This window comes from Mytilus edulis, chromosome 7 (assembly GCF_963676685.1).
Source record: "Mytilus edulis chromosome 7, xbMytEdul2.2, whole genome shotgun sequence".
Lineage (NCBI taxonomy): Eukaryota > Metazoa > Mollusca > Bivalvia > Mytilida > Mytilidae > Mytilus > Mytilus edulis.
This window is the reverse complement of record NC_092350.1, coordinates 7,591,411-7,616,378: the sequence shown is the minus strand read 5'-3', so window position 1 is coordinate 7,616,378 and position 24,968 is coordinate 7,591,411. Positions and strand designations below refer to the sequence as shown.

At 28.8% G+C, this 24,968-nt stretch overlaps 1 protein-coding gene across 1 annotated transcript in view; it reads right to left on the bottom strand.

Annotated features, from left to right (window-relative positions):
• LOC139529842 (peroxidase-like protein) overlaps positions 1–24,968 on the bottom strand; it is a 58,750-nt gene that overhangs the window by 11,259 nt on the left and 22,523 nt on the right. The window contains exons 2-5 of the mRNA XM_071325769.1: positions 6,275–6,456; positions 5,176–5,341; positions 2,909–3,111; positions 1,169–1,357 (exon numbers count right to left, since the gene is read on the bottom strand). Coding sequence (XP_071181870.1) covers positions 1,169–1,357; positions 2,909–3,111; positions 5,176–5,341; positions 6,275–6,455 — 739 coding nt within the window. The 5' untranslated portion in view covers position 6,456. The remainder of the gene's footprint in view (positions 1–1,168; positions 1,358–2,908; positions 3,112–5,175; positions 5,342–6,274; positions 6,457–24,968) is intronic.

Genomic DNA, 24,968 nt, shown 5'->3' with positions numbered 1-24,968 from the left:
TAATTTTTTTTAATTTTTTTTTTTGGGGGGGGGGGGGGAATTTCTTTATTCTGTAGATTGTTTACTTCTGTAATCAGTATTTTATTTTCTTGTATTTTTTTTAGAGTCCTTGCTTATATTTTTGTACCCCTTTTTTTAGCTCTGTATGTTCCCCTAATTTTTCTCTAATTGTTGGTTTATTGCGAGTATTCGCTATTCTGTAAACCCATTTAAAGGTCACAGAGTTTTATTAAAACTAGTCCTAAATTTAAGTACGAGACTTCCTAATAGGAGTAATAAATTTTCCGTAGAAGTACAAGTTGAAAAACATAAAACATCTGCTTTTAACAAATACTCTAGTTTTTTTACAACTTGATAATGTTTATGTATACAATTAAAATATCACGTATTTAAATTGTAAAACATGAATGAAAGAACTAGCAAAACAACAAAGTATTCATCAAAAAAACACATAAAATGTCAGTCTAGTTAATTTGCGTGAAAAACAACTCAACAAAGATCTCAAGATCATAAGTTTTTACGCTCATCGCGTGTTCACTACAAAAGGCTGTTGTATCGAATAAAAACAGGATGTTAAATTATGTAAGGTGTTGAAGGGCACAACACACTCAATTCCCAGAACGTTCTACCAGATCTTACTACTGTTATTTCTGCCTGAGGTGAAAGTCCATGTTTTCGACATATTTATATTTTATAAACAATTAATGATTAGGAAATGATGGAAAACATGTAAACCATATAGAAGTAAATGTAGATGTTTAAGTTGTGTAGACCACAAAGAGGGGGATAGGGACGATTGGTTTAATTTGAAATGACTCTATAGCACAAGTACAAGTAATTGTATTTTAGATTTTCTGTGTTATGGTCTAGTTCCTCAATTATGTTAAAATGAACTGTATGCTTCTCATATGATACCTTTCCTTAAAATGCTCATTCACATCAGCAATATTTTCCTCCTTTTAAATAAAGGCAACAGTAGTATACCGCTGTTTAAAAGTCATAAATCGATTAAGAGAAAACAAATCCGGGTAACAAAACAAAACTGAGGGAATCACATCAAATATAAGTGGAAACAACAAAACAACAGAAACACCAAACGTCAGTGCAACACATACAGAAACAAATTGTAACATTTTTTTCTGTAAATCATTCTTATCTTATAACTCACCTATTAAGATTGGCGTTGATATAACATCATGATCTATGAACTGACCAAAATGTGTGAGAGCGACTGTATACTTCTGACTTCTGGGATGGTTCACCCCTGAACCATGAACGTTATTACTGATAAGTCTGGGGCTTGGTAAGGGGTCACCTGTAACGCTCAGAATTCGTGGTATGTGTCCTAAGTTTTGTGCTGAAAACATTAAACTGGTTTTAAATGGAAGACATTATTACAGAATATCAACAACATGATATACATAATGAGATAAATTGACATAGTATAATAAAACATAACATAGCTATGAGATAATATAAACTGGCTATATACACAAAGTACAACATAACATGTACTATAACATAACATAGCATAGCAATGACATACCATATCATAACCATGACATAATATAACAGTATATAAATAACACATAGCTGAGAGGGTGATAGAGCAGATTGTTTCCCCGAGAAAACATTGTCAACTGAGGCGAAGCCAAGGTTGACAATGTCTTTTCGAGGGGTAACAATCTGCTCTATCACCCTCTCAGATATGTGTTATTTAATTTATCATACTGAATGTTCTGTTATTACGGTCGATTAAATTTCAAATTCAAAGTAATAAACTATGACGTCTTGTACATAACAACCATCCGTATTTAATAAAGCGCACAATTGATCAAGCGTCTCTGTGAAGGGTAATAGAGTATTTGCCATAGGATAGAGTCGTATTTAATAAAGCGCACTTTTGATCAAGCGTCTCCGTGAAGGGTAATAGAGTATTTGCCATAGGATAGAGTTGTATTTAATAAAGCGCACACTTGATCAAGCGTCTTCATGAAGGGTAAAAGAGTAAATTAACACCCTCGTATTAGCCAATCAAAATCTGGCATTTTGACATAAAGTATAATAATATTAATTGTATAACACAATGAAATATAACAATGACATCAGAATAAATCAGTACTAAAAAAGGAGGACAAATCAATTATTGCGCTCAGATTTTCAGACTAATTCAATATATAATAAATGTAACTTGAATAAATGGAGATTGCATTGTTGTCTTGAACTCGATCTGTACAAATTACAAGGACGATTGTTTTTAAAATATGGATATCAGAAAATGACATTTTTGCAGTAAACATGAAAGTCATGCATGGTATTAATGCAGATAGATTGATCCAACTAAACAGAAAATACAACCTGTTAACTTAGTTCCTATGGCACAAGTTGTAAAAGAGACCTTTTGATGAGTACCAAAGTTATGTATTAACTGAGTCCCTTTGGTACATGTTTGTAAACACGACATGTAGATGAGTACCACATCTATATGATAACTGAATACACGTTAGATTAGGGTTTTTTTTAATCAAATAACGCGTGGTTTTGCGGCTGTTTATTAACGTAGCACAAGATTGTAAAAGCGACCTGAATAAAACATCTTTATGTTAATCAAGTCCCTGTGATAACAGTTTGTTCACGCGACCAATAAATAAGTACCATGGTTTATGCAAAAGACCTATAGAGTACCATATACATATGTTAACTGAGTTCCTGTGGTACCAGTGTGTATAAGGAACCTATAGATTAGTACAAAATCTATCCGCTAACTGAGTTCCTGTGGTACCAGTGTGTATAAGGAACCTATAGATTAGTACCAAATCTATCCCCTTACTGAGTTCCTGTGGTACAAATGTGTAAAAGAGACCTAAATATATGTGTACTATGCTTCTGTCCTATCTGTCAAACTTACAATCTCCATAGTTAGGTGGTAGGAATCTTGGTTGTGGTGTGATTGCTGTACCCCATACTGGATTATGTAAGTTGTTACACGTGCCGTCAGCTGTTCTGTATTTCTCCAATGGGTTACATACAATATGTCGTTTAGGACAATAAGGTTCTATAAATTTGTGAAATAATGGAACAATGTCCGTTGATGTTGCTGGTCGCTTTAATCTACAAAATAAAAACTTTGAAATTTGTTCAAATAGTCATTGTCGTCATTTTAGGAATGCTGTTAAAATATTTTTGCCTTCAATACTGAGAAGAAGTTATGTTGTATATAATGCAATATATTTTACAGTGAACATGCTCTTATTTTGGAATTCATAACAGGAACAAGACACAATCCATGTATCGAACTCTTAAAAAATTAAGGCAAACACAAGAGCACATAAGTCAAATATAAAAACATCTCGTGAAAATATCCTATTTGACTAGTACAACATGTTATAGTTTAAATATATCTGATACCACGAGATATACAAAAATGATAACTGAACTCTGAATATTTTATTCTTACTCTTTTACAATGGTTCTAACTAAATACATTTTTATAGATACATTAATAATGTCATTGGAATACAATGGTCGACAATAACACATTTCAACTTGTCTGGCAAGTAAATTAGTAATAATTGACTAAAATTTGATAACTTGTTGTAGAGTAGGAATGAGAACGGAAATGGGGTATATATCAAAGAAACAACAATCCGAACATAGAGCAGACAACAGCCGAATGCCACCAATGGGTCTTCAACGCAGCGGGAAAATCCAGCACACGGAGTTAGTCCTGAGCCAGTCCCTAAATAAAATTGTGTCCTAGCCTAGTTCAATTAATTGATATAAACTGCAGACTGTCGCAAAAATATCCACAAACCATTTTCATGTCAACGTCTGCCTTCTTGCACCTTGTGACCGAGGGCTGATAATACATGCGATATGAAAAATGACATGTTATGATCTTTTTATCATATGCTTCAACATTGGAGAAAAATAACAGATTCATATATTAATCCTTTCACGTGGTTACCGTTCCCAAACAGAAGTTCAAAGGGTGAGAAGTTCACGGACGTCGGACCCCAAATTTAGTACATTCGACATGAAATCTTTCTACCATATGCCTCAACAGAGAAGCAAAACATTTAAATATGGACGAATTGACAAAAAAAATAAAAAAATTCAACAATATACATAATGAACATTATTAGGAAAAGTCAACTTTTTCAAAGTAACTTTCTAAATTGTGTTTGAAACTTTTAAAAAATGCATTTATTTAATTACATGTTTGTTTTTTTATTTGTTTTTTTATTAATATTTTATACAATATACTTTTCAGTATCCAAATAATTGCTTTGTACACTACTACTAATGTTTTTCGCTGAAAATGTAGCATTGAGGTGTATTTTCCGGAATATGCCGAGTATCACCGGAATGCCATGCGATAACGTTACGGAAAGGCATGTGATAACAAGCGAAGTATGTGATAAACTTTTCATATCAGCCCGCTAAGCACCAATTCGAAAAATATGGAATTAACGTAAATTTAATGCTATTATCATACAGTAAAAAAATATATGTTATTTAGTCTAAGTATATGATAATTTAAATATATCAGATACCACGAGATATACAAAAATGATAACTGAACTCTGAATATTTTATTCTTACTCTTTTACAATGGTTCTAACTAAATACATTATTATAGATACATTAATAATGTCTTTGGCATACAATGATCGACAATAACACATTTCAACTTGTCTGTCAAGTAAATTAGTAATAATTGACTAAAATTTGATAACTTGTTGTAGAGTAGGAATGAGAACGGAAATGGGAATATATCAAAGAAACAACAATCCGAACATAGAGAAGACAACAGCCGAATGCCACCAATGGGTCTTCAACGCAGCGGGAAAATCCAGCACACGGAGTCCTGAGCCAGTCCCTAAATAAAATTGTGTCCTAGCCTAGTTCAATTAATTGATATAAACTGCAGACTGTCGCAAAAATATCCACAAACCATTTTCATGTCAACGTCTGCCTTCTTGCACCTTGTGATTGAATAGTTTGTATGTTTTTTTAGGACAGTCCCTAAATAAAATTGTGTCGTAGCCTAGTTCAATTAATTGATATAAACTGCAGACTGTTGCAAAAATATCCAAAAATCATTTTCATGTCAACGTCTGCCTTCTTGCACCTTGTGATTGAATAGTTTGTATGTTTTTATTTATCTCTCACCTTTTTTCAATTTTAGAGGTAGCTGTTATTGCAATTTCTGCAGCTTTACCGAACGCACCCTCAATCATCATATCTTCGCTTCTTCTTAGAAAAGTATACATCATATTACTTGGCGTAGATTGGTGGGTTTCCTGTCGCATAGTTTGAGGGCTCATTTTCATTCGATCTAAACATAATAAAAATTTCAGAATATCAAAAACAAGATTTAATTTATTCTAGATGATACAGATTAAGAACCTGCTGACCTGTTTAATGTGTAATTATTTTAAGTGAAACCAGTTAATGAATTAATATTGATCAACATTACAAGTTTGGTGGATTTTGGTATATTTAAAAAAAAATAAAGAAAAATGAACGAGAAGGACATTCCAAATTAAACACAAATCTATATCGGAAGAAGGAATATATAATATTGGTCTTTAAGTAAAAACTAATTCATCTTGTATCCCAATGGTCTCGTAATGAATGATTTTTTGGGGCATTCATTGTCTTCAATCAGCAGTGAAAGTGTGTATTTTGAATTAAATATTCTACGTATTATACTAGTATATATATTCCTCTGGTCCAGCGGTTAGATACAATACATTTGCATAATTGACCACTTTATAGTATACGCATGAAGCTTTGATCAGGGTTTGGTATGATGCTAATGAACATTTTTAGATAGGGATCCATCTTAAAAGGTTTCATTACGGCCGCAAAATTCACAATTCCTACTGAGCTGTTTTTTGTTTTATTAACTATTTTTGTTCAAATGGGTAACATATAGGGGCCATACTTGATGACTCGAGGGTTGAAAATCTTCTTGAACGATTGTCATTTGTTTATTAAAAAGTAAAACAATAAAAATACCGAACTCCAAGGAAAATTAAAAAAGGATCAAATGACAAAATAAAAAGCTCAAACACATCAAACAAATGGAAACAATTGTCATATTTCTGACTCGGTACAGACATTTCCCTTATGTAGAAAATAATCGATTAATACTGGATTTATAGCTAGCTAAACCTCTCCCTTGTATGAGAGTCGCATAAAATTCTATTATAATGACATCAAGTAACCCTTTAATAACTCTTGTTAATATTTTTTGAGAACTTACTTTCCATCATAATCATATTTCTCTGCATATTGACCTCGTTAGCAGCTTCGTTGACGAGTTCCCTGATTGTATCTGCCAGACTGTGCACAGTCATGACAACTGGTACATTGTTAAGTCCTCCTGCTATGTGTTGACAGTAACACATAAATGTGATGACCCAAATGTGTTTCTGTAAAGTCATCCTAAAATATATACATTATACAAATGAGTTTCTGTAAAGTAATCCTAAAATATATACATTATACAAATGATCATCGTAAAATATATACATTATACAAATGATCATCGGAAAATATATACATTATACAAATGAGTTTCTGTAAAGTAATCCTAAAACATATACATTATACAAATGATCATCCTAAAACATATACATTATACAAATGATCATCCTAAAACATACATTATACAAAGATCATCCTAAAACATATACATTATACAAATGATCATCCTAAAACATATACATTATACAAATGATCATCCTAAAACATACATTATACAAATGATCATCCTGAAACATATACATTATACAAATGATCATCCTAAAACATACATTATACAAATGATCATCCTAAAACATATACATTATACAAATGATCATCCTAAATCATATCCATTATACAAATGATCATCCTAAAACATATACATTATACAAATGATCATCCTAAAACATATACATTATACAAATGATCTTCCTAAAACATACATTATACAAATGATCATCCTAAAACATATACATTATACAAATGATCATCCTAAAACATATACATTATACACATGATCATCCTAAAACAAATACATTATACAAATGATCATCCTAAAACATATACATTATACAAATGATCATCCTAAAACATATACATTATACAAATGGTCATCCTAAAACATATACATTATACAAATGATCATCCTAAAACATATCCATTATACAAATGATCATCCTAAAACATATACATTATACAAATGATCATCCTAAAACATATCCATTATACAAATGATCTTCCTAAAACATATACATTATACAAATGATCATCCTTAAACATATACATTATACAAATGTCCTAAAACATTTACATTATACACATGATCATCCTAAAACATTTACATTATACACATGATCATCCTAAAACATATACATTATACAAATGATCATCCTAAAACATATACATTATACACATGATCATCCTAAAACATATACATTATACACATGATCATCCTAAAACATATACATTATACACATGATCATCCTTAAACATACATTATACACATGATCATCCTAAAACATATACATTATACACATGATCATCCTAAAACATATACATTATACACATGATCATCCTAAAACATATACATTATACACATGATCATCCTAAAACATACATTATACACATGATCATCCTAAAACATTTACATTATACACATGATCATCCTAAAACATATACATTATACAAATGATCATCCTAAAACATATACATTATACACATGATCATCCTAAAACATATACATTATACAAATGATCATCCTAAAACATACATTATACAAATGATCATCCTAAAACATATCCATTATACAAATGATCATCCTAAAACATATACATTATACAAATGATCATCCTAAAACATACATTATACAAATGATCATCCTAAAACATATACATTATACAAATGATCATCCTAAAACATATCCATTATACAAATGATCATCCTAAAACATATCCATTATACAAATGATCATCCTAAAACATATACATTATACAAATGATCATCCTAAAACATTTACATTATACAAATGATCATCCTAAAACATATACATTATACAAATGATCATCCTGAAACATATACATTATACAAATGATCATCCTAAAACATATACATTATACAAATGATCATCCTAAAACATATACATTAAACAAATGATCATCCTAAAACATATACATTATACAAATGATCATCCTAAAACATAAACATTAAACAAATGATCATCCTAAATCATATACATTAAACAAATGTTCATCCTAAATCATATACATTATACAAAGGATCATCCTAAAACATATACATTATACAAATGATCATCCTAAAGCATAAACATTATACAAATGATCATCCTAAAACATATACATTATACAAATGATCATCCTAAAACATAAACATTATACAAATGATCATCCTGAAACAGATACATTATACAAATGATCCTCCTAAAACATATACATTATACAAATGATCATCCTAAAACATATACATTATACAAATGATCATCCTTAAACATATACATTATACAAATGATCATCCTTAAACATATACATTATACAAATGATCATCCTTAAACATATACATTATACAAATGTCCTAAAACATTTACATTATACACATGATCATCCTAAAACATTTACATTATACACATGATCATCCTAAAACATATACATTATACAAATGATCATCCTAAATCATATACATTAAACAAATGTTCATCCTAAATCATATACATTATAATAAGGATCATCCTAAAACATATACATTATACAAATGATCATCCTAAAACATATACATTATACAAATGATCATCCTAAAACATATACATTATACACATGATCATCCTAAAACATATACATTATACACATGATCATCCTAAAACATATACATTATACAAATGATCATCCTAAATCATATACATTATACAAATGATCATCCTAAAACATATACATTATACAAATGATCATCCTTAAACATATCCATTATACAAATGATCATCCTAAAACATATACATTATACACATGATCATCCTAAAACATATCCATTATACAAATGATCATCCTTAAACATATACATTATACACATGATCATCCTAAAACATATCCATTATACAAATGATCATCCTTAAACATATACATTATACACATGATCATCCTAAAACATATACATTATACACATGATCATCCTAAATCATATACATTATACAAATGATCATCCTAAAACATATCCATTATACAAATGATCATCCTGAAACATATACATTATACAAATGATCATCCTAAAACATATACATTATACAAATGATCATCCTGAAACATATACATTATACAAATGATCATCCTAAAACATATACATTATACAAATGTCCTAAAACATATACATTATACAAATGTCCTAAAACATATACATTATACAAATGATCATCCTAAAACATATATATTATACACATGATCATCCTAAAACATATACATTATACACATGATCATCCTAAAACATATACATTATACAAATGTCCTAAAACATATACATTATACAAATGATCATCCTAAAACATATATTATACAAATGATCATCCTAAAACATATCCATTATACAAATGATCATCCTGAAACATATACATTATACAAATGATCATCCTAAAACATATACATTATACACATGATCATCCTAAAACATATACATTATACAAATGTCCTAAAACATATACATTATACAAATGATCATCCTAAAACATACATTATACAAATGATCATCCTAAAACATATCCATTATACAAATGATCATCCTAAAACATATACATTATACAAATGATCATCCTAAAACATATACATTATACAAATGATCATCCTAAAACATATACATTATACAAATGATCATTCTAAAACATATACATTATACACATGATCATCCTAAAACATATACATTATACACATGATCATCCTAAATCATATACATTTACACATGATCATCCTAAAACATATACATTATACAAATGATCATCCTAAAACATATACATTATACAAATGATCATCCTTAAACATATCCATTATACAAATGATCATCCTAAAACATATACATTATACAAATGATCATCCTAAAACATATACATTATACAAATGATCATCCTAAAACATATACATTATACACATGATAATCCTAAAACATATACATTATACAAATGATCATCCTAAAACATATACATTATACAAATGATCATCCTAAAACATATACATTATACAAATGATCATCCTAAAACATATACATTATACAAATGATCATCCTAAAACATACATTATACAAATGATCATCCTAAAACATATACATTATACACATGATCATCCTAAAACATACATTATACAAATGATCATCCTAAAACATATACATTATACAAATGATCATCCTAAAACATATACATTATACAAATGATCATCCTAAAACATATACATTATACACATGATCATCCTAAAACATATACATTATACAAATGATCATCCTTAAACATATACATTATACAAATGATCATCCTTAAACATATACATTATACAAATGATCATCCTTAAACATATACATTATACAAATGTCCTAAAACATTTACATTATACAAATGTCCTAAAACATTTACATTATACACATGATCATCCTAAAACATTTACATTATACACATGATCATCCTAAAACATATACATTATACAAATGATCATCCTAAATCATATACATTAAACAAATGTTCATCCTAAATCATATACATTATAATAAGGATCATCCTAAAACATATACATTATACAAATGATCATCCTTAAACATATTCATTATACAAATGATCATCCTAAAACATATACATTATACACATGATCATCCTAAAACATATCCATTATACAAATGATCATCCTTAAACATATACATTATACACATGATCATCCTAAAACATATCCATTATACAAATGATCATCCTTAAACATATACATTATACACATGATCATCCTAAAACATATACATTATACACATGATCATCCTAAATCATATACATTATACAAATGATCATCCTAAAACATATCCATTATACAAATGATCATCCTGAAACATATACATTATACAAATGATCATCCTAAAACATATACATTATACAAATGATCATCCTGAAACATATACATTATACAAATGATCATCCTAAAACATATACATTATACAAATGTCCTAAAACATATACATTATACAAATGTCCTAAAACATATACATTATACAAATGATCATCCTAAAACATATATATTATACACATGATCATCCTAAAACATATACATTATACACATGATCATCCTAAAACATATACATTATACAAATGTCCTAAAACATATACATTATACAAATGATCATCCTAAAACATATATTATACAAATGATCATCCTAAAACATATCCATTATACAAATGATCATCCTGAAACTAAACATTATACAAATGATCATCCTAAAACATATACATTATACACATGATCATCCTAAAACATATACATTATACAAATGTCCTAAAACATATACATTATACAAATGATCATCCTAAAACATACATTATACAAATGATCATCCTAAAACATATCCATTATACAAATGATCATCCTAAAACATATACATTATACAAATGATCATCCTAAAACATATACATTATACAAATGATCATCCTAAAACATATACATTATACAAATGATCATTCTAAAACATATACATTATACACATGATCATCCTAAAACATATACATTATACACATGATCATCCTTAATCATATACATTTACACATGATCATCCTAAAACATATACATTATACAAATGATCATCCTAAAACATATACATTATACAAATGATCATCCTAAAACATATACATTATACACATGATCATCCTAAAACATATCCATTATACAAATGATCATCCTTAAACATATACATTATACACATGATCATCCTAAAACATATCCATTATACAAATGATCATCCTTAAACATATACATTATACACATGATCATCCTAAAACATATACATTATACACATGATCATCCTAAATCATATACATTATACAAATGATCATCCTAAAACATATCCATTATACAAATGATCATCCTGAAACATATACATTATACAAATGATCATCCTAAAACATATACATTATACAAATGATCATCCTGAAACATATACATTATACAAATGATCATCCTAAAACATATACATTATACAAATGTCCTAAAACATATACATTATACAAATGTCCTAAAACATATACATTATACAAATGATCATCCTAAAACATATATATTATACACATGATCATCCTAAAACATATACATTATACACATGATCATCCTAAAACATATACATTATACAAATGTCCTAAAACATATACATTATACAAATGATCATCCTAAAACATATATTATACAAATGATCATCCTAAAACATATCCATTATACAAATGATCATCCTGAAACATATACATTATACAAATGATCATCCTAAAACATATACATTATACACATGATCATCCTAAAACATATACATTATACAAATGTCCTAAAACATATACATTATACAAATGATCATCCTAAAACATACATTATACAAATGATCATCCTAAAACATATCCATTATACAAATGATCATCCTAAAACATATACATTATACAAATGATCATCCTAAAACATATACATTATACAAATGATCATCCTAAAACATATACATTATACAAATGATCATTCTAAAACATATACATTATACACATGATCATCCTAAAACATATACATTATACACATGATCATCCTAAATCATATACATTTACACATGATCATCCTAAAACATATACATTATACAAATGATCATCCTAAAACATATACATTATACAAATGATCATCCTTAAACATATCCATTATACAAATGATCATCCTAAAACATATACATTATACAAATGATCATCCTAAAACATATACATTATACAAATGATCATCCTAAAACATATACATTATACACATGATAATCCTAAAACATATACATTATACAAATGATCATCCTAAAACATATACATTATACAAATGATCATCCTAAAACATATACATTATACAAATGATCATCCTAAAACATATACATTATACAAATGATCATCCTAAAACATACATTATACAAATGATCATCCTAAAACATATACATTATACACATGATCATCCTAAAACATACATTATACAAATGATCATCCTAAAACATATACATTATACAAATGATCATCCTAAAACATATACATTATACAAATGATCATCCTAAAACATATACATTATACACATGATCATCCTAAAACATATACATTATACAAATGATCATCCTTAAACATATACATTATACAAATGATCATCCTTAAACATATACATTATACAAATGATCATCCTTAAACATATACATTATACAAATGTCCTAAAACATTTACATTATACAAATGTCCTAAAACATTTACATTATACACATGATCATCCTAAAACATTTACATTATACACATGATCATCCTAAAACATATACATTATACAAATGATCATCCTAAATCATATACATTAAACAAATGTTCATCCTAAATCATATACATTATAATAAGGATCATCCTAAAACATATACATTATACAAATGATCATCCTTAAACATATTCATTATACAAATGATCATCCTAAAACATATACATTATACACATGATCATCCTAAAACATATCCATTATACAAATGATCATCCTTAAACATATACATTATACACATGATCATCCTAAAACATATCCATTATACAAATGATCATCCTTAAACATATACATTATACACATGATCATCCTAAAACATATACATTATACACATGATCATCCTAAATCATATACATTATACAAATGATCATCCTAAAACATATCCATTATACAAATGATCATCCTGAAACATATACATTATACAAATGATCATCCTAAAACATATACATTATACAAATGATCATCCTGAAACATATACATTATACAAATGATCATCCTAAAACATATACATTATACAAATGTCCTAAAACATATACATTATACAAATGTCCTAAAACATATACATTATACAAATGATCATCCTAAAACATATATATTATACACATGATCATCCTAAAACATATACATTATACACATGATCATCCTAAAACATATACATTATACAAATGTCCTAAAACATATACATTATACAAATGATCATCCTAAAACATATATTATACAAATGATCATCCTAAAACATATCCATTATACAAATGATCATCCTGAAACTAAACATTATACAAATGATCATCCTAAAACATATACATTATACACATGATCATCCTAAAACATATACATTATACAAATGTCCTAAAACATATACATTATACAAATGATCATCCTAAAACATACATTATACAAATGATCATCCTAAAACATATCCATTATACAAATGATCATCCTAAAACATATACATTATACAAATGATCATCCTAAAACATATACATTATACAAATGATCATCCTAAAACATATACATTATACAAATGATCATTCTAAAACATATACATTATACACATGATCATCCTAAAACATATACATTATACACATGATCATCCTTAATCATATACATTTACACATGATCATCCTAAAACATATACATTATACAAATGATCATCCTAAAACATATACATTATACAAATGATCATCCTTAAACATATCCATTATACAAATGATCATCCTAAAACATATACATTATACAAATGATCATCCTAAAACATATACATTATACAAATGATCATCCTAAAACATATACATTATACACATGATAATCCTAAAACATATACATTATACAAATGATCATCCTAAAACATATACATTATACAAATGATCATCCTAAAACATATACATTATACAAATGATCATCCTAAAACATACATTATACAAATGATCATCCTAAAACATATACATTATACACATGATCATCCTAAAACATACATTATACAAATGATCATCCTAAAACATATACATTATACAAATGATCATCCTAAAACATATACATTATACAAATGATCATCCTAAAACATATACATTATACAAATGATCTTCTGTCACGCTTCGGTCCTAACATGCATAATAACAGTATTAGGAAAACAATGAAATAACAAAAATACCGAACTCCAAACTCAAAAAGTTCCTTATAAAATGGCAAAATCAAAATCTCAAATACACCAAACGAATGGATAACAACTGTCATATTCCTGACTTGATATATACATTTCTGTGTAGAAAACTGTGGATTGAACCTGTTTTTTTAGGTAACAAAACTACTCACTTGTATGATAGTCGCATAAAATTTCAATACTAGTATATTGACAACAATTTTTTAACAAAAAAACAGACATAATAGGTAAATCTTAATCACTATAAAAACAAATATTTATGTCAACAAAGACACATAAAAATGTATATAGACAACGCACATTAGCACAGACGAACGAAAATAAAACAAAAAATAACCTTAGCATGGTATAAGTATAAGTACCAAGCCACGTCAAATGGATATTACCAAAACAAAAATAAACTCAACAGTTACAGTAATAATTTACAAAGACAAATAGAATGACACTAGTACACGTAATTTTAAAATATGATAAACAACGTCAGTACCTAAAATCTATACTTCAAGACCCTCGTGTATTATTTGGGAAGTTGATACAGAATATTTATCAACAAGGTCTTACCTCGGAAAAAGATTACCTTAGCTGTATTTGGCAAAACTTTTAGGAATTTCGGTCCTTAATGCTCTTCAACTTCGTACTTTATTTGGCTTGGATTCAAGCGCCACTGATGAGTCTTTTGTAGACGAAACGCGTGTCTGGCGTCAATTCAAAATTAAATCTTGGTATCTATGATGAGTTCCCAATGAACATTTTTAGAAAAATAGACGAGACGTTCTTTGACATAACGCTGGTTTCAAAATTTTTGCGCAGACACTGGTGATGTTTTACTAAAGCCTATGTAGCAGCTGCCATCTCTTGAATACCGAATTAGTTGGGAAATGTATATTACATATGCAGATGAATTTGAGTTATTGTTACTGAATTGGGGGGAATTATTAATTTAACCAAGGCTCCAACTTCATCTCGAAATTAACCTTTAAAATATTTATTACCTCGAGCAAAGTTGGCTGTAGATGGATTGCCTCCTCTTGCAAAGTTTGCCTTAAGGAGGCTCGAGGGTTTAAAAATTTCAGAAAAAATTAAACATTTGTTTTTCATTACAAATTTTATTTATTACCTTTTGTAGTTGTTACTTTATCATATGGTACAAAAAACATTCAAAACAATTAATTTGTGTTGGCCCCAGATGACGTTTATAATGTAAACATCATTGAAAAAGTTCCAAATTATCTCCCTTTGGTAGAAAAATTCCTTTTTTTGGCTTTAAAATTGAAATATCTCTTTTAACTCATCGGTGACCTATATTTTTCAATATAATTTCGATATATACTGTACTTAAACTAAAATGTTGTAAAATTTAAGTGATTTCTGTAATAAAGTTCTTTTTTATTTCGATATTACCTTTACTTCTATTAGTTCAACAGGGAAAAAAAACACTTTTACAAATGTGTATGCTTCTTTCGAAGGCAGATTGTGAGCGCAAATGAACGGTGACCCCCTTTTTTGTTTTATTTTTCTAAAAACTATAAGATAAAGTTCATTTATAGAAAAATATAGAGAAATCCTATATAAATGATTTAGATCCGCAAACCCCCTTAAATGAGTTTCTGACAAAGTTAACCTTAGATGGATTTGGTTATTCTTTTGATTTTTTTAATCATATAGCTTCGAATATATAGCACGAATTTGATATCTTATACTCATAAATTGCCTTCCATGTGTATGTTATCAATAAGATTTTATGGTCAGTAAATGTCGATTTGTTACCACATTACAGTAATGATACCTTTAATGTGCCCTGAAATGACATTCAAGGGTGCATTGTTTTAAAAGTGATATCTGCTGCAAACATATATTTTTCGATTGTAAAAAAAAAATGGAACTTTTTAAAAGTTATTTGATTCAAAATTACTTTCTAAGTAAATTTAATGTAAAAACAGATTTCCTTCATGTATATTCTAGCCAGTAGCCAGTACTTCGGTACTGGCATGAAAATACGGATTGTTTGTGTTATTTAAATTTGCTGTTACAAAATATTAGAAATTATTTTAAATTAAGGAATGTATCTCCCTCATGCAAAGCTCTGATTCCTTTCACTGATTTGGCTTTACTTTTTGGACCTTTTGGATTATTGCTCTTCATCTTTTATATAAGCTTTGGATTTCAAATATTTTGGCCACGAGCATCACTGAAGAGACATGTATTGTCGAAATGCGCATCTGGTGCAAGAAAATTGGTACCGTTAATTTTATTTCATTAAAATCCGATTAAAATGCTAAATGGATTTGTTTTCACAGACATGATATAGTTTATTTTAACCATTATATATATGGTAAGATCAAGAATATAAAGCACTTCCTGATAAAATGAGTACTGATGTTGTTTATCATCTTAACAACGTGTTTTATAGTTCTTTCATTTGATATTGGATTTCATTTTTTGGTGGTTTGTTTTGTATATGCGACTTTTTGTATTTCGTTTGTTCTTATAACGTGACTCTGAACTTTAAAAGATCCCGTCAGTATGATATTGTTCTATTATAAGTCATGATATATTTCTATTATGAATTACTATATACGTTGAACCACAAACGTCAAAATCATTAAATCGCGTAGTGGAATTAACTATTTGTGGATTCTTATAAATTCTATATATAACTTTTGGACTTGTTTAAATCTCGGTCTATTTCTGAAATTTATTCTTACATACTTTTGATTTTTTAACCTTGCATGCTAACATTGCCTATGTAAAATTTTTAAATCGTTTGTATGCACATTGAACGACAAATTTATGTGACGTATAAAATTTTCTGACGTCAGACACTCATATCAATTAATGTGTTCGTAGAAAGTCGATGTTTTTGTGTTCTGTTAAATTGTTCTTTTTAAAATTGTTATACGATGATGACTGATGTACCCATATTTTGACTATTTTTATTTATTGCGTCTGTTTATTTAACGCATCAATGTAAATATAACGGAAATTGATGAGATTGTCATTAAAGTGAGAGGGTTAGCACTATAAACCAGGTTTAATCCACCATTTTCTACATTTGAAAATGCCTGTACCAAGTCAGGAATATGACAGTTCTTGTCCATTCGTTTTTGATACGTTTTGTTATTTAATTTTGCCATGTGATTATGGACTTTCCGAATTGATTTTCCTCTAAGTTCTGTATTTTTGTGATTTTACCTTTTTTTCTTCAAATTATAGATTAATTAGGGGGCAAACCTTTTTTACTCTACAAGCAAATGTTAATATAAAAACCTTATTATCAGGTAATAAGCTCACAAAGATGAGGAAAATCGAAACTATTTTTTAAGTTGAACAATTTTAATTATTTTTTAAAGAGTCTTTTTGCATTTATGCGTATCCATCTAAGAGAAAATGCAACACCACTTTTATAAAATACATGTCCCGATGCACTTTTCTGGATTTATCTTCATCAGGAGTACCCAAGGCAGAATATGTGAAAGCAAATAAAGGCTGCAAAAACTGAAAAAACATGAAGACCTACAAAACCAAAAGGGACATGAAATTAAAAGCCAAATCCAGCTAAAGTAAATTTATCTGAGGGATTTGAAATCTAATTCCATCATTAATTTTTAAATTGAAAGCTTTGCTATTAAACTTTATTTTATGTATCATGGTCATGAATTTATGTATTCACAGATAAAAACACAATGTGTTAATCGTATTTTGTTATCAGACTCAACTTTAAAATTTACTGTATGAATTACAATTGTAGTCTTGTTTCTTTACACTGTGTTCTTTTTGTTGTCAACTTGTTAAGGCAGACGGATTAATATAAGGGTTTCTTGTTTTCAAATTCCTTTGCATATGAGTCATATGTTCGCTTTTGAAAAGAAACAAAAGATATCTTATCGGCTAAAGGATAAATTCCGTTTTGTTATCTACCTGCTCTTCAACCTTGTCATTATAAACGGTAAATGTTGGCTAAAGTTTACTCTCTAAACCCGGTTTCCGACCTTGTTATTATAAAGGGTATATGATGGCTTGCTATCAAAACCCGGTCTCCGGATATGTAATTAATAAAATTATGAAGGGTGAATGTTACCTTTCTAATTAAAACCAGATCTTGTCGTTCGGGTGTGTTTTTGATTTTGAAGGATAAATGTTGGCTTTCTTACTTAACCTGGTATCCGAACTTTTCATTATGAAGGGTATGGAGGATAAATGTTGGCTTGCTATCTAAATCTTGTTTCCGACCTTGTTTTTATAAAGGGTATTCGATAATAAAGGATAAATGTTGGCTAGCTATTTAAACCTAGTATTTGATCTTGTTATTATTAGGGGTACTTTATAATGGAGGATAAATGTTGGCTAGCTATTTAAACCTGGTATCTGATCTTGCTATTATTAGGGGTATTTGATAATGGAGGATAAATGTTGGCTAGCTATTTAAACCTGGTATCTGACCTTGTTATTATTAGGGGTATTTTATAATAAAGGATAAATGTTGGCTAGCTATTTAAACCTGGTATCTGACCTTGTTATTATTAGGGGTATTTTATAATAAAGGATAAATGTTGGCTAGCTATTTAAACCTGGTATCTGACCTTGTTATTATTAGGGGTATTTTATAATAAAGGATAAATGTTGGCTAGCTATTTAAACCTGGTATCTGACCTTGTTTTTATTAGGGGTATTTGATAATGGAGGATAAATGTTGGCTAGCTATTTAAACCTGGTATCTGACCTTGTTATTATTAGGGGTATTTTATAATAAAGGATAAATGTTGGCTAGCTATTTAAACCTGGTATCTGACCTTGTTATTATTAGGGGTATTTTATAATAAAGGATAAATGTTGGCTAGCTGTTTAAACCTGGTATCTGACCTTGTTATTATTAGGGGTATTTTATAATAAAGGATAAATGTTGGCTAGCTATTTAAACCTGGTATCTGACCTTGTTATTATTAGGGGTATTCGATAATAAAGGATAAATGTTGGCTGGCTATTTAAACCTGGTATCTGACCTTGTTATTATTAGGGGTATTTTATAATGGAGGATAAGTGTTGACTTGCTATTTGAATCTTGTATCCGACATTGGCTTTATAGGGTGTATTAGATGATTAATGTTGGCTTACTATCTTAAAACGGTATCCAACCTTGTCTTTGTTTAGGGATTTCCATTTTGGAGAATAAATGTTGCTTTGCTATTAAAACTTGGTATCCGACCTGGTCAGTAAGTTGGCTTGTTATCATGATACGGTATTCGACCATGTGACTATATAAAGCGTAAATGTTTCCGTTATTGTTATCTCTACCTTTAACACTACTAATGTCATCTTAAGTTGACAAAATAATTCAACCAATTCTATACCATTCCATATAAATGAATGTTTATCCATTTAACTAATGACATTGTACTAAACATGTTTTGAATTACATAGCGCTAATTCTATATAAGACACTAGTGTCATATCTGAAATGTTTATCCATCCGTTTAATGACATTATACTATGCATGTCTTTGATAACAACAAAACTAGTTATATACCAAGGACCTATTGTCAGATCTGAATCGTTTATCCATCTGTCTAATGACATTGTACTATACATGTTTTAAATTACAAAGAACTAATTATATACAAGACCCTAGTATCATATCTGAAATGTTTATTCATCTGTTTAATGACATTGTACTATACATGTTTTAAATTACAAAGAACTAATTCTATACCAATAACCTATTGTCATCTTTGAAATTTTTATCCATCTGTTTAATGACATTGTACTATAGATGTCTTAAATCACAAAGTACTAATTTTATACCAATGACCTATCGTTCATCTTTGAAATTTTTATCCATCTGTTTAATGACATTGTACTATACATATCTTTAATCACATAGAACTAGTTCTATATCAAGGACATATTTTCAGCTCTGAAATGTTTATCCTTCTAATGCCATTGTACTTTCTCTGTCGTTTTTTTTTAAAGTATGAAACTATACATCATAATAACGGGCCTTTTATGTTTGTTGTTTGTAACAAATTGTCCATTTTTTTCAGTATACAATAATAAAGATTTACATTGTAGTTGACCGGGTCTTTAACTGTTTGTTTGCATATGAAGGCATGCTTCTAGGTTCTCCGAAATTACAAGCGCATGTTTATTTAGCGCTAGATATATGCATATATTTTTATAAGATTAAGATGCGTTGATAAAAATGGGTGGACATAATAAGCAATGATATAGAAATAAGGAAATAAAACAAACAAAAAAAGTCTTTGAATGAATGAAACAATAGTTCGTGTGGTTTCATATTAGTTGTTATTAAAGTTTAATGTATTTGCCAGAAAGGTGGCAAATGTCACATAAAAGTTAATAAGTAAGATATTGTAACCTAATCTTTGTTTGTCATCAGGCACAAATATCACATGTGTCAAGAAGACAACAACTACTAGTATATGCAATAGCATACACTGCTTATGATATCCAACTTTTCATTTATTTTGTGTATTTAAATATTATTTTCGAAAAATAAAAGGCCTACCCTTTCCTATTAAAATAGTCATAATAAAACAAAAAACAAATAAATATCATTGAAAAAAAATTGATAAAACAAACGGAGATGTTAATATATAATGGACACAACAACCCGGTCTTTTGTGGACCGGGGACAAAAGAAACAAAAATGGTTCGACAATAAAAAAAATGCTGAATGTTCTTAAATCGTGAATTGAACATTAAGTTCAGAGGGAAAAAATCGTCAGCAGTTAGCTATATATTATCCAGGGGATATAATAAATATTGCTGGTATCTTATTTCCAGTATCTTTGCAAATAAGCGGATGGATGTATAAAATTTTGAACTGTATTTTGCTTGTTTAGTCTACATATTTAAAGGAATATGAGGCATTGCTTAGATTTTAATGGACAAAATCCTCCTCCGTATATCAATAAACTACTACAGGTCTTATTAGGTATACAAATGAGATACAAAACCTTGACTGTACTTTCATTTATTAGATTCTACCCCGTGTATATATACATGTAGCTGAATAAACAAAGGCAGCATACATAAAACCTTAACATAGTAAGGGTATATTTAGATAAATAAAGGCAACAGCGGTATGCCGCTGTTCAATACATCAACTATAAGCGGTAAACAACCAAACAACAGAAACAAAAAACAAAAACAAAAACAAGCACCAACATCCAGTAGAAAGCATTTTCTGTTTTGTAAGGGACAGCAATGACTCAAAGGCATATTAGTTTTTTACAATCACAATATTTTCATAGAATAAAAGTTATATAATAATATCATTTCCGAATGGAAGAACCATTCTTGAACATTATTTCCATTTGAATAGATATAACCATATCTTTTCCTATCGGAATAAAGGGTAGAAACTGTATTCTAACAGGAACATGTTTATTCCAATAGGAGCATGTTTATCCCAGTAAGAACATATCTATTCCTCTAGAAACACACATAAATGTGGTGTGCAAAAATCTAGGGTATTTTTTTTTCCTTCAGAAAGGCATTTATTAACTTATGTATCGCTATGAACGCAGTCAATCATGTAAAGCCACGTGATAAATAGTATATGTAACAGTCACGTGACAATAACTCAATCGTTAAATAATATTACATTCAATCTTAGATAATAGCCAATTAACATTAACGGTACCAATTTTATTGCACCAGATGTTCATTGTGCTAATAAATGTCTCCTCGCCGCTGCTCGAGGACAACTTATTCAATACTTTACAACCTATGCAAATATTAAAAAACCTTATAAAACCTAAAAGGTCCAATAGTGTACCCAAACCTAGACAAGAAAACAGAGCTACACATGGGAGAGATCTGTTCCTCAATTCAGAATGATTTCTATGTTTTATAACAGCAAATTTTATAAACAAATGTCCGTATTTGCACACCGATACTAAAGTACTGGATACTGGTCTGATGGCACAATCAGAAATTAACAGGCACAAGCAAAGCTATCGACCCAGTCGAAGTACTAAAATTTACTGTACAAATTGTATCACATCAGATGTAAGTATTATCAAATTTTTGTATCAGATGTGTCTCGAGGGGTCTTTTCTGATTTTAGTTATAAATTGTAACTCCTAACAATACAGAAGCAGGACCGCAATGTGTGGTGCACAGTTAGTCCCTATTGGAATTCCGATAACTGGACAATATACGGCATCTCCAAAGTGAACAAAAATGTAATCTAGTAAAAAAGCAAGGGCAGTTATAGTATCAATGATTTTTTTCTCGGAAAGAATATTTGGCAAAGAGGTATATAGTGTAGAAAATCAAAACTTTGAACAGATTCAATATCACCTATGTATCCGTATTATTTATCATGTACTTCCAACGATTATATTACACTCCAAAAGTAATTAATACCACTATTTTCAACAGCATTATTTGAACAATGTATCATTAGGTTTTTGATTGTACCAAGTGTACTAGTAGAACAGACCGTTTAGTAGTGGTACAATGGTTTGAAGACGAAATAAATCTATATTTGTAAGTTGTTTTGTAGTATTTCACTTCAAATGTTAGTTGCTGAAACCTCAATACATTGAATAAAAAGTAAAACAACAGCAAAAGCAAAAAGTAAAACATACCAAAATCCAAGGAAAATACAAAACGGATTGTCCCGAATTAAGTGACAAAATCAAAGGCTCAAACACATAAAACGAAAGGACAACTTTCATATTCCGGACTTTGTACAGGCATTTTCTTATGTAAAAATTGTAGATTGAACCTGGTTTCATCACTAGCTAAACCTCTCACTTTTATGACAGTCGCATAAATTTCCATTATATTGACAATAATGTGTGAACCAAAATAAACACGACATAATTGGAAAATATTTATAAATAGGGGTACAGCAGTCAACATCGTTTTATAACCTTAATAACTATAAAACAAACAAATAATCATGTGTCAACGAAGAAACATAAAAACTACTTATGAACAAAGCACATTAGCAAAAATGAAAAATGAAAAAATACAGAAATTCACCATGGCGCATATTTAACACGAGATAATTGTTCCAAAGAGTACTTAACTTTGTACTGGTAACGTAAAATAGAGTACTAAAACACAGATAAGAATCATTAAATGTATATATAATAATAAATCAAAGAATTTCTGCGGTTACTTCCAACAATTTTCAAATACTAACAATGCGATATCTCGAAAAATAGTTCAAAGATATGAATGAGTATACAAAATGAACTTTAGTTTGTTCATTTCCCTTTCATCTTACTACATGTTAAAGATCATGGACATTAAATCAAAGAAAAAGTGATATGAGTGCCAAGGAGAGAACTCTCCATACAAGTCACAATTTGTAAAAGTAAACCATTACAGGTCAAAAAACACAATTTGTCAATGTGTCAAAGTAAACCATTATAGGCCAAAGAACACAATTTGTCAAGGTTAACCATTATAGGTGAAATAACAGCCTTCAACACGGTACCTTGGCTCCCATGACTTGATACCCGAAAGTATTAAGCAATGACGTCATGCATCAGTAAATATTTAGGCAACATAGCCCTTTTTTGCATTGACATGAATAATGAAAAACTGTTGTATTTTAAAGTCTGTATTTTCAAAATAGTTAGCAGACTTACATAATTATACATACTTACATACTCTTGAGAATAACTAAGAGCCGTAAATCCTCTATTATATGGTTTTTAATCACATTGGGGCGGTTATTTATTTATTTATCATAATAACTTATATGATGT